The sequence below is a fragment of the Agelaius phoeniceus genome, chromosome 20 (assembly GCF_051311805.1).
Source record: "Agelaius phoeniceus isolate bAgePho1 chromosome 20, bAgePho1.hap1, whole genome shotgun sequence".
NCBI classification, from domain to species: Eukaryota; Metazoa; Chordata; class Aves; order Passeriformes; family Icteridae; genus Agelaius; species Agelaius phoeniceus.
In genome coordinates, this window is record NC_135284.1 from 6,284,691 (window position 1) to 6,295,791 (window position 11,101).

The 11,101-nt window shown below is 62.1% G+C and overlaps 2 protein-coding genes across 3 annotated transcripts in view; both read left to right on the forward strand.

The window, feature by feature from the left end:
* Window positions 1–3,322, forward strand: part of DTX2 (deltex E3 ubiquitin ligase 2) — a 35,130-nt gene extending 31,808 nt beyond the window's left edge. For both annotated transcript variants that reach the window (XM_054647054.2, XM_054647055.2), the window contains 5 exons: window positions 760–830; window positions 1,454–1,612; window positions 1,693–1,854; window positions 2,475–2,564; window positions 2,686–3,322. In XM_054647054.2, coding sequence (XP_054503029.2) covers window positions 760–830; window positions 1,454–1,612; window positions 1,693–1,854; window positions 2,475–2,564; window positions 2,686–2,910 — 707 coding nt within the window. In that variant the 3' untranslated portion in view covers window positions 2,911–3,322. The remainder of the gene's footprint in view (window positions 1–759; window positions 831–1,453; window positions 1,613–1,692; window positions 1,855–2,474; window positions 2,565–2,685) is intronic.
* Window positions 3,323–5,567: 2,245 nt separating this feature from the next.
* On the forward strand, window positions 5,568–10,200 carry LOC129129405 (uncharacterized). Its single transcript, XM_077188904.1, has 13 exons — window positions 5,568–5,691; window positions 5,853–5,963; window positions 6,416–6,565; window positions 6,664–6,883; window positions 6,976–7,052; window positions 7,214–7,334; window positions 7,570–7,657; window positions 8,108–8,306; window positions 8,888–9,031; window positions 9,133–9,364; window positions 9,453–9,529; window positions 9,793–9,922; window positions 10,033–10,200. The coding sequence occupies exons 1-13, from the start codon at window positions 5,568–5,570 to the stop codon at window positions 10,133–10,135; spliced, it is 1,776 nt and encodes a 591-aa protein (XP_077045019.1). The 3' UTR covers window positions 10,136–10,200.
* Window positions 10,201–11,101: the final 901 nt, after the last annotated feature.

The window sequence follows — 11,101 nt, forward strand, 5'->3', positions numbered from 1 at the left end:
GAGGTGGCAGTGGATGCACTCAGTGGTAATTTGTCCTTGCTCTTGTGTGATGTTTGTTGCTTCATCCCACAAGGCCTCAGGGCCCAGGCTGGGGCTGCTCAGGTGTCTGTGCCTGGGTGGATGGGACCAGGGGTTTTATTTGGGAAAATGCAAAGGTACTGCCTCATGCTGCAAATAGGGTTCATGTTAAAATCTGGTTTATTTTATACACCTGGTGACTTGCCCTGTGTCTTGCCAGGTATGAGTGTGTGGAAGGACCAAGGCTGCTGTTTCATGTTGAGGATGTGGAGCTCATTGTGCTGTGTTCAGAGCTGGGCCTGAAGCTCAGAGTGTTGCTGGGTTTCCTTGCTGGACACCAGCTGGGGTGGTGTGGAAATGCCCTTTTTTCTCCTTTGACAACAGACTGTGTGATTCTCTATCCCATCAAGGCTGCCAGGTTTGATCCCAGCTGGTTTCTGGTGTGCACAAAGTCCAGCTGGGATGTGCCTGGTGTCACTTGGGGTGTGTGAGGAGAACAGGAGCACACCAGCTACAGACCTGTGGTACTCACAGCCCTGGTGGGAGCCATGGCTGAAAGCAAAGCCTTTGCTGGGCTTGTAGGGATCTGTTGGAGTGTTCTCTTCTCCCCCTCTAACCCTGACCTTGCTCCTTGGCATCCTGGCCAGTGACCTGCTTGTCTGCCTTCTCTCTAGCTCACCCCACACGTGCCCATCACACCACAGAGTGTCTGACTTGTCTGTCTCATCTCTCCTTGTGCAGCCACACCAACAGAGCCAGAGTCAGTGGTGAAGAAGTACCTGGAGGAGCTGAAGGGAGCTCCTGCTGATGAGGTAAGAGGACAGTGAAGCACCCCCAGTTTGCCCAGTTCACTGGGGTGCCAAGGAAACCACAGCAGTGCCCAAGGGCCCTCCCTCCTTAGGTGTCTGGTGTGGGACATGGTGCTGCTTGCAGTGGCACTGTTGATGTGAGGTGGAGAGTCCTCAGCACTGCCTGGAATTCACATTGACAGCACAGTGGACTGTGATGAAGGCACAGTGTGGGTTGAGTTGCTCACCCTGACAGTGCCTCCCCATTTCCTTTGGAGGAAGGAGTTTGGTTTTGGTCTCAGTGCTGAGAGGTCAAAACTAGAGATCAAATCATTTTTTGAACCACAGAACCAACACTTGTGAACCCTCTGTCTTCCCTGAGAGCCACTGGAGCTTTTTTTTTATCCACTGGAGCTGCTTTGCAGAGAAGCAGGATGTAACCATACTCTCCTCTCTGGCTGATGACAGCTCTCCACCTCCTGGACAATGCAGGAAGTGGAATGGAGCAATACCAGCCAGATAAAGAAACCTGTCTTTGTGTCCTTAAATCTCAATTAAAGCTGAAGGCAAATCCTCCTGAAGCATCTCCTTGATGTGTCAGTCCTCAGGAGCAGGCTGTGCTCCAGCAGTGGTGGTTTTTCCCCTAGGACTGCATGATCTGCATGGAGAAGCTGTCCTCCCCCTCGGGCTACAGCGACTCCTGCCACTCCAGCAGCATCAGGCTAGAGGCTGTGGGGCGCCTGAGGAACTGCCAGCACTCCTTCCACATGCTCTGCATGCTGGCCATGTACTCCAACGGGAACAAGGTACTGAGCTGGCCCATCCTCACCAGGCCCCTGTGTGCAGGTGGCCCTGGAGCTCTGATGTGGCTTCTGTCCCCTGGCAGGATGGCAGTTTGCAGTGTCCCTCCTGTAAAACCATCTACGGGGAGAAAACCGGTACCCAGCCCAAAGGGAAGATGGAGATCTCCACTTTCCCCCAGTCCCTCCCAGGACACAAGGACTGTGGGACAATCAGGATTGTGTATCACATCAGCAGGGGCATCCAGGTGAGTGCCCAGCATGCTGGCACACAGCACAAGCTGGGAGAGCTTCCCAGAAAAGTCCTGGGATGCAGTGCAGCACCTGCTGGCAGCTGTTTGCTGAGCAGCCTCTGGTGCCTGGAGCCAGCAGCTGCTCTGGCTGCTCTTCAACATGTGAGGGTTTCCTCCATCAGAGATCATTTCCTGAGCAGCCCCAGCTGCTCTGATGTCTGCCTGAAGCAGGGAGGAGACTGCCCATGATCATAAGATGGGAAATATCCCATGATCTGGTTTCACAGCTCGTGTTGGTTTCAGTGGTGGGGATGAACTTTCAAAGGATTCAGCTGTGTGGCCTTTTTAAGGTGTTACCAGAGCACATGGAAAAAGCAGTGATTTGGGGCTGTCTCTCACCAGAATTTAGGTAGATTTTAGATCTGGCTTTGTATGAGACTGCTTTTGGAGGATCTGTAAAACTCCTGTACCCTATAAGAACAAGTCAGACACATTGTACTCACCAACAATACCTTGCTGCCCCTACATGGAAGAGCTGGTTTGGGATGGGCCTGTGTCAGATCCTGCTGCTGATGGATTGCCCAATTGACATGAAGATGGAAATGTCCATGACAAACCTGTCTCATCTCTTGCAGGGCCCAGAGCACCCCAACCCTGGGATGCCATACACAGCCAGAGGCTTTCCTCGCTATTGTTACCTACCAGACAATGAGAAGGGCAGGAAGGTGAGGCATCACACCCTGCTAACATCACCCTACTTAAGCTGTCACGTTCCTGACAAGCTGCATTCATGGCACAACTCTCCTAGCTGCTGCTCCTAGCTTTGTTTTTCCTTTGTCCCTGTAGGTCCTGGAGCTCCTGAAGGTGGCCTGGAAGAGACGCCTGATTTTCACAGTGGGCACCTCCAACACCACGGGCGAGAGCAACACGGTGGTGTGGAATGAGATCCACCACAAGACTGAGATGGACTCAAACCTCAGTGGCCATGGCTACCCTGACCCCAACTACCTGGACAATGTGCTGGCAGAGCTGGCTGCCCAGGGTGTCACTGAGGACTGCCTGGGCCAGTGAGCCTCAGGGGCCACTAGTGCACTTATTCCTGATGCCTTAAGCTCCCTGTCTGACCACCCATCACACTGAGCAATAACAGTTCCGTGGGAGCCCTGCCCGCTCTTCACATTTTTTTGGTGGGGGGGTGTGGGGGAGGGAAGGATATTTTTGTAGAAGCTGTGCTTGTGTCTCTGGGTGGGATTGATGGCTGCAGCCAGGAGCAGCTGGGATGGGACTGAGGTGACAGATCCCCTGGGGAAGGCAGGACCTTCCTTTGGTGATGCCTGGGGACAGGCTGGGAGAGGAGAGTGCCTTGGAAGTCAAGCAAGGTCCTCCTTTTGGGACACATCAGCTCCCTGTCTGAGGCACCTCTTGCCTCCCTCCTGCTGTGTATCTCTGCTCAGTCCCAATAAACTCTTCATTCTCACAGCAAGACCCTGCTCTGCCTTCCTGCTGCCTCGGGGTTTGGGGAGGCTCTCTGGGGACCCAGCCTGCTCCATGGAGCCATGGACATTAATCCAGCCAAGAGGGAAAGCCCAGCTCTGCTGGGGGGACACACCAGGACACTGCTCCCAGGGGCTGTGGTTCCTGCCTGTCAGTGCTTTGGCCTCTGGAGTTTGGTGGTGCCAGCAGAGGTGATTTATCAGTGTCCACCCTGTGGGAAGTTGCAGCCCCCTGCTCTTGGCTGTGAGCTGCCAGCCCCCCCTCCTCCCATCCCAACGATGAGAGGCAGAACCTGTCCCTCTCTCCCCTTCTCAGGTGAAATGGCAGCAATTCAGTGCTGCCTGTGCAGGGAGGAGCTGCTGTGCTTGGTGCTGCTGCAGGGATGCTGGTGCCACCAGCTGGTGACAGTCACCTTGCTCCCACAGCAGAGGTGGCCAGCCCAGGTGCCAGCAGCGATGCTCTGGCTCAGAGCCTGTCCCTGCTCTGGCTGCTGGCACCTTGCAAATGGGACATTGCCCCAGTGACCTGGCTGTGCATTGTCCCCAGGCTGTGTGTCACATGGGAGGTGATGTCTTTTGAAGAGCTGTTTCTTGTCACCTGAGGACTGATAGCTTTTGAAAAGCTGTTTCTGGCTCTCCCCCTCCCTATAGCCACCATATCCAGCTGCACATTAAATCCATCCACTCCATCCCCTTGGCACTGGTGCCATCTGCCACTTCACCTCCTTCCTGGGAAATCTGGGATGGGGCTGGGCTTTGTGGCAGCTCTACCTTGGCCTCCTCCAGATGAGGAACACTTTGTTTCCTGTCATGCCAATATCAAGATTAAAGGTTTTTCTCAGCCATTGAGGGGTGGAGCTTTCCCCAGTGTCCATCTTGTGCCTGCAGCTCTAAGGAGAAACATTGTACTCACCCACATCCCCTCAAACATCCAGGGAAATCTGGGCATGCTGCAGGCATGGCAGCTCCTGGGGAGCTGCAGTGATGTGTCTGTGTTGCTAAGCTCTACACAAATGGGCTCTGTCTGCTCCTCTCCCACCCTGGTTGCAAAAGGGAGAGGTCTTGAGTTCAAACCTCAGCTTTGTACCCCTGGATCATCTTAACCCAGCAATCAAAGCAGTGAATTGAAGCAAAAATTGAAGCAGGGTTCATTCAGCCCTGTACAAAGCAAGAATTTCCTGCTGAGCCTGGCCTAAGGCATCGCCAGCAGCTGCTGCTGGCTGTGAATCAGCTGGAGCCTCCCTGCATCTGGGCTGGTCCAGGGCAGGGGCACTGGGCTCTGCTGAGCCAGCCAAGCTCAGCAGCTCATCCCTGACTGCCCTGGATTTGGACACATCTCCTAAAATCCTTGTTCTCTCTGTGCTGGGCCCGAAGTGGCTTTGCCCCTGTGGCAGGGGGATCCAAGGGGTGGAAGGGAGCAGAGCCAGGTGCTCAGGCGTGGTGGGAGGCTCAGGGAGATGCTTTGAAAGCTGGGGTGAAACCATAACCACGGTTCCTCTCGGAGCCAGGAGGGGACAGAGCCCCAGATAAATGTTTATGATGCTCCCAGGCACATCTGACCAAAAGCCTTGTGTCCCCCAGCCCCAGCTGGAGCCCCAGGGAGAGGAGAGGGGGGGGGTGTCTGTCCCAGCCCTGCAGGGATGGCTCATCTGCCTCGGGCTGGTTATTATTAGCCCAGCCGTGACCCCGCAGCTATGCTGGGTACCGGCAGCTGCTGAAACTGTGACTCACTGTCCCCTGCGTCACCCACCCTGCCCCTCACCTTGCTGCTGGCACCTTGCCGGCCGGGCAGCGCCAGGGAGGGCTCTGGGGGAACTTGGGGGGTCCCCGGGGCAAGCATTGCTGGACAGGTGTGGGGGATAAGGGGAGGATGAGAAGGAGGAGGGACAGAGGCTGCAGCTGCGCCTGTTTTTCCCCTCTGCAGCTGCACGATGTAATAATCTTTGAATGCCCCATTTCCACTTAATCTGAAGGCGCGGTCCCGGCCCCTTGGGAAGGGGGGGGAATCTCCTCCCACGCAGGAGGGAGCGGGCAGCCGCTCCCCTTGGCAAACACGGGAGAGGGAGCGGCGCTGGGGGGCTCCCGCTCCCTGCCCCCGTCCCGAGGGCTTGGAAGGGCTACGAGAGATGAGGAAATGTCAGCGTGGGGTGGGCCCAGAGCTGAAAAGGCTCCCGCGCCCCTGCCGCTGGGTGGGACCGTTCACCTGAACGCTGCGTTTGGGTTGGTTCGGGTGTGATGCTCCGCAGCGCTTCCCTGCCCGCGGGGCAGGGCTGGCGGCACCCGAACCAGTCGGGCACGGGCTCGCCCCTGGCTCCGGGGCCCTGGTGGGCACACGGCATCCGCAGGGAGCTGAGTGTTGGTGGGGCGAGTGGGGGTCCATGGTGACTCCGGGCCTGGCTGCCCCCATAGCGCCAACAAAGACTGTGAGTCCTGCCAGTCCATCCTGGAACATCGCCCCAGTGCCTCCTCTGCCTCAGTTTCCCCTTTCACATGACTGTCCTGTGCCCTGACTCCCCGTAGGTGCCTCGGGGGTCCCGCAGGACGGTTCCCAGCGGGTCTGGGACCAGCGGGTGACTCGGGGTGCTCAGCTGTCCCCTCTGCCCGCGGGCTCTGGCCGGGCCGGCAGAGCCGGTGCAGGAATGCGGGGCTGGGAGGGTCCGGCTCCGGGACAGGCGGTCCCTGCTGCGGGGGCACTGGGGGCAGCTCGTCCCCTCGGCAGTGGGACGGGGTGAGCCGAGCGGGACAGCGCATCCAGCAGCACCAGGAGGACGCCATGGAGCTGCCGTGGGTGCTGCTGGTGCTGGCTGGGATGGCAGCCGCGGACCTGGGTGACTCCCTGGGGACAGGGCAGAGGGGGACCGGGGCCTGGGGGGGCTGCGAGGGGTTTGTGCCAGGGAGGGGTTATGGGGCTGGGCATGGCTGGGGGGTCCCAACCAGTGCTGGCACCTTGTGACATTCCCGTGCACCAGCACCAGAGTGGATGCAGGGTCGGGCACTCGAGCAGTGCAGAACGGGGGTTTAGGATCCCCTTTTGAGGCGTCACCCCTTGGGGCGTTCCCCTCGCTAACTGCCCCCTTCCCCAGCCCGGCTGCCCTACGTGCCCCAAGTGCCCCCCCTGGCCCTGCTGGGCAAGGTCACCGCCACCACCTTCGCGCTGGAGAGGCCCCGCTGCATCTTCGACGGCCACGCCGATGCTTCCGACGCCGTTTGGCTGGCGGTGGCCTTTGCCAACGGTGAGCACTCGCTGCTCCGGCCTCCGGCACGTCCCCCCCATGGCAGGGGACACGGGGACCCTCCCCGCAGCCGCTCACCCATCACCTGTGCCACACAGCCTCAGCCACCTTCAGAAACCCGCAGTGCCGGGCTGAGGTGCCCCCGTACCAGCAGCTGCTCGCTGCCCGCTCCTACATGACCCTGGAGACGGCGGCGGCCGCGTATTCGTGCTCGGCAGCGAGCCCGGCCGTGCTGCGGGTCGGGGGTGACACGGCGTGCAGGGACCAGCACAGACAGGACCCCTGCAATGGGCCCCTGCCCTCCCCGGGACCCTACAGGTAAGGCCAGGAGCCCCAAATCCCGGCTGGGGAGACTCGCCTGGAGCCGGGGATTGTTCGCCCCCCCGGTATCAGCCCCGTCCCCACGGCAGGGTGAAGTTCCTGCTGATGGGCTGCCGCGGCCCCAAAGCGGAGACGCGCTGGTCCGAGCCCATCCTCCTGCGCACAGGTACTGCTGGCGCTGCCACCCCCGCGCCGCGGGTCCCCTGCACCTCCCTGGCTGGGGTGGTGGCACCAGCATCAGCCCTGTGCCATCACCCCAAAAGCTGCGGGGAGAAGCGATCCCCGAGCCCGCATCCACCCCACATCCCTCATCCCGCCTCCTCCCAGCCCTCAGCCCGAGCACCATCGAGGCTGCTCCCGCTCGCCGTGGCAGCGCCCTGGTGGTGATCGCCTCCATCCTGGCCAGCCTGGGGGCCGCGCTGGCCGCCGCCGTGCTCGGAGCCCTGGGGTACGGGGGGGTACGGGGGGTACAGGGGGTGGGAGTGTCCGCAGGGGCCTCAGGAGAACACCCAAAATCGGCAACCCCATCAGCAAAGGAATGATGATCTTTTTAACGTTGAAAAAGCCTTTTTATTCCTAAATTGGGGCTTTGCCGTAGTTTGCAGGAGAAAAGGCTCCTTGGGGGTGGCTGGTGCAGAGCCCCACAGACCCCAGTTGATGCCTCTGTTTCTGTGTCCCCGCAGGGCCAAGGTGTGGGGCTCCCTGTGCCACCGGGGCTTGGGGAGCGGTGCCTTCATCCGCAGATCCTACAGGACCCACCACATCCCCCCGGCCCCCGGCTGCAGCCCCCCGGGGCTGGGCCCCTCTGCCCCCCAGCCCCCGGCTCCGTGTCAGAGAACCATGGAACAGTTTGGGTTGGACGGGACCATGAAGGGACCACCTCGTTCCAACCCCCCTGCCACAGGCGGGGACAGCTTCCACTAGACATGAGCCGTCCTGACAAGTAAAATCTGATTTTCCATCTGCAGCTGTGTCCTCCTGATCTTTGGCCACGCGGGGTGGGACTGTGAAGGTGGGGGACCTCAAAGACCACTTGGGGCTCTGGCTTGGTGGCACTTGGCGTCAGTTTGGGTGACATTTGCTGCCACGGGTGGGTCCGGATGCCACGGGCGCATCCCCACGGGACATCCCCTCCAGCCGGGTGACGCCGTCACCCACCCATGCCACAAACGCAGCGGTTCTCAGCACGCCTCACCGGCGGGCGCTCAAACATAACAAAAGCTGCCGGGGAAACGAGCCCAACCTGTTTGCCACGGGGCTGCGGCCGCTGCAGGAATGTGGGCGGATGGTGACCACAGGCGGCTCCCAGGGGACGCGGAGCCGCAGCAGCTCCCGCACTCCCGCCCTCGGCACCGCGGCGCCCGCACCATGATCCCGCTGCTGCTCCTGCTCCTGCTCCTGCCCGCCGCACACGGCATCGGTGAGTCCGGCAACAGCACCGGGACGGGCTCGGGACTGCCCTGGGCACCGCGGGGATCCCCCGTGCTCAGGCACCAGAGCCCGATCAGCCTGGAGGTGTGGGGCAGCTGGTGCCCCCTTTTCTGGGTCCTGTTCTGGGTGCCGGTCTCTGGTGTCTGATGTTGGTTGACTGGCACAGTGTGGGCTCCCACTTGAGGCCACCAGGGCTCCCCTGAAGCTGGAGGCGTAGGGCAGCTGATGCCCCCCCGCTCCGGGTGCCATCCCAAGTGTCCCTGGTGTCACCCACTCTGCTCCTCCGGGTGTTCCCCCGCGGCTGGGAGCACGGAGTGGTTTTGCTTCCTCTTTTAATGCAACACGTGTCTGAGCCCACACTGGGGGTGCGAGGTGAGGGGGGCCCCACTGCCGAGATCCCAGGGCTCAGCTGCCTCCTGCCCCTGTCCCTGCCCCTGTCCCTGTCCCCCTGTCCCTGCTCCTGTCCCCACCCCGAGCCCCGGCACCGCCGCTGCCGGTCAGAGCCTCGGTGCCGGGGCTGCAGCGGGGGATCCACGCCCTCCACCGCAACCCCTCGGCTTCCCCCCGCAGTCGAGGTGGGGCCCAGGCCAGCCCTGACCCTGGAGCAGCTGGAGGGGGTGACAACCGCCTCCACCTTCGTGCTGGACCAGCCCCGCTGCACCTTCAAAGACTACGGCAATGCCGTCATCTGGCTTGTGGTGGCCCTGGACAAGGGTAGGTGGGAGCAGCCCAGGGCAGGGGGCGTGTGGGGGTCCCTGTACCCCCCACCAAGTCCCTCCTCACCCCCATCCCCATCTCCATCCCCATCCCTGCAGAAATATCCAACTTCAACAACAGCGCGGGGCCGGGGACTCCCGAGACCGCATTCCAGAGCTTCCCTGGGTCCGTCAGTGCCTACATGACCCTCAACGCCACCCTGGACAGCTACCCCTGCCCCAAACCCGCCGGGGACATCACGGTGCTGCGGGTGGGCAGCGAGACCAGCTGTGCCAAGGATGCATCGAGACCCACGTGCAATGGGCCCCTGCCCGGCCCCGGGCCCTACCGGTGAGCCTGCCCTGGGACCTGCCCCCGTCCAGGGCTGCCGGCAGCCCCCGGCCCACGGCACCGTGGCCAACCTCCCTTTCCATCTCAGGGTGAAGTTCCTCGCCCTGGAGGGCTCTGTGCCCGTGGCCGAGACAGCCTGGTCGAAGCCAATCATGCTGAGGACAGGTACTGGAGCTCGTCCTGCCCCCACAGGGGGGATATGGGGCGCTCCTGGGCCTGTGGGGCGCTCCCAGGGGGCTGAATGCTGAGCAGCAGTGGTTTGGGGTGAGGGGAAACTGAGGCAGGGCTCTGCCGCGGGTGTCACCCGTGCACGGTGTGATGGCACGTGGGGTGGACACCCACGAGCACACGGTCACCCACCCTGAGCCCCTCCGGGCTGTGTGTCCCTCCATCCCGCCATCCTGCTCCCTCTCCTGCTCTCTCCCCAGCCAAATCCCCCAGCAGCATCCCCACGCCGGGCAGCGGGCACAGCGCGGGCATGATCGCCATCACCGCCATCCTCTCCATCCTGCTCGCCATCCTCCTGGCCGCGCTGGTGGCCACGCTCGTCTTCTGCGGGTGAGTGCCACCCCCTGGGCGCGCTGGGCAGGGTGACACCGGGTGTCAGAGGGTGACACCGCCATCCCTCGGTCCCCACCCTCACCCCTCACCCCGCCTTCCCTCCCCAGCTCGGACTCGTGCGGCAGCAGCACCTTCAGCAAGCCGGAGTCGGTGACGGTGCGGCGCTACAACACCCACCACGTCTATGACCAGCCGGCCGCCCGGCTCTGAGCCCCCGCCGCCCCTCCCGCGTGTCCCCGTGCGGGGTAAATGTCACCCGCAGCTCCCTCCCCGTGCTGACACCGGCCCGCCGCCCTGGGGACATTAAAGGCTTTTCCCGTGCTTTGTGCCCGGCTGTGCCGCCTGTTTGTGACCCCCGGAAAGCCCCAGGGTCCCCCGTGCCCCACTGTGAGCCCCAGCGCTCACAGAGCTCCTGCACAGAGCAGGGCGCGGCCGGGGATGCTCACAGTGGAGCCGCTGCCACACCCAGCTGGGCCATCGGTGCCACCTGTGCCCCCTTGGGATGGGGGAAATTCCCCTGGGTGCAGGGCAGCGAGGGGAGCCCGACCCCAGCCCTGGTGCTGGGGTGAGGGGCACGGAAATGCCCCGGGAGGGAGGGGCGGCTGTGGGGGGTGCTCCTCCAACCCCTTTAATCCTACAATGATCTTCCCTGACCGAGCCCAGAGCAGGGGCTCCTGCAGCCCGAAACGACCCAACCCAGCCCGGGTGCAGCTCGGGGTCCTCTGGGAGCCAGGAGAGCCCAAAAGGGAAGCGGCACCCCGGGGTGTCTGATCCTGCACCGGGGGTGGTTCTGAGCTCGATCTGGGGGACGTGGGGCTGATCCTACCCCGGGGATGTCCCTAATCCCGATCTGGGGGATGTGGGGCTGATCCTGCACTGGGATATTGGTCCTTGAGCCCGATCTGGGGGATGTGCGGCTGATCCTACCCCAGGGATGTCCCTAATCCCGATCTGGGGATGTGGGGCTGATCCTGCACTGGTTAGGGGCCGGCTGGGGTGGGGAGGGGAGGCTGATCCTGTACCAGGGCTGGAAGGGACCAGATCCATCATTCCAGCGGGATTTGGGTCTCTGGTCCTGATCTCAGGGCTGGGAGTGCCCTGATCCTGCAGCCCGGGCAGGATGAGACCCCGCTGGGGCTGGAGATGATCCCGTGGTGGGTGGAGCCGGGGCAGGTG

Coding starts and splice junctions, on each gene's coding strand:
- LOC129129405 (XM_077188904.1), top strand. CDS start 5,568: ATGCTCCGCAGCGCTTCCCTGCCCGCGGGGCAGGGCTGGCGGCACCCG. Junction 6,566..6,663: donor GGCGGTGGCCTTTGCCAACG/GTGAGCACTCGC, acceptor TGTGCCACACAG/CCTCAGCCACCTTCAGAAAC. Junction 9,923..10,032: donor GCCACGCTCGTCTTCTGCGG/GTGAGTGCCACC, acceptor TTCCCTCCCCAG/CTCGGACTCGTGCGGCAGCA.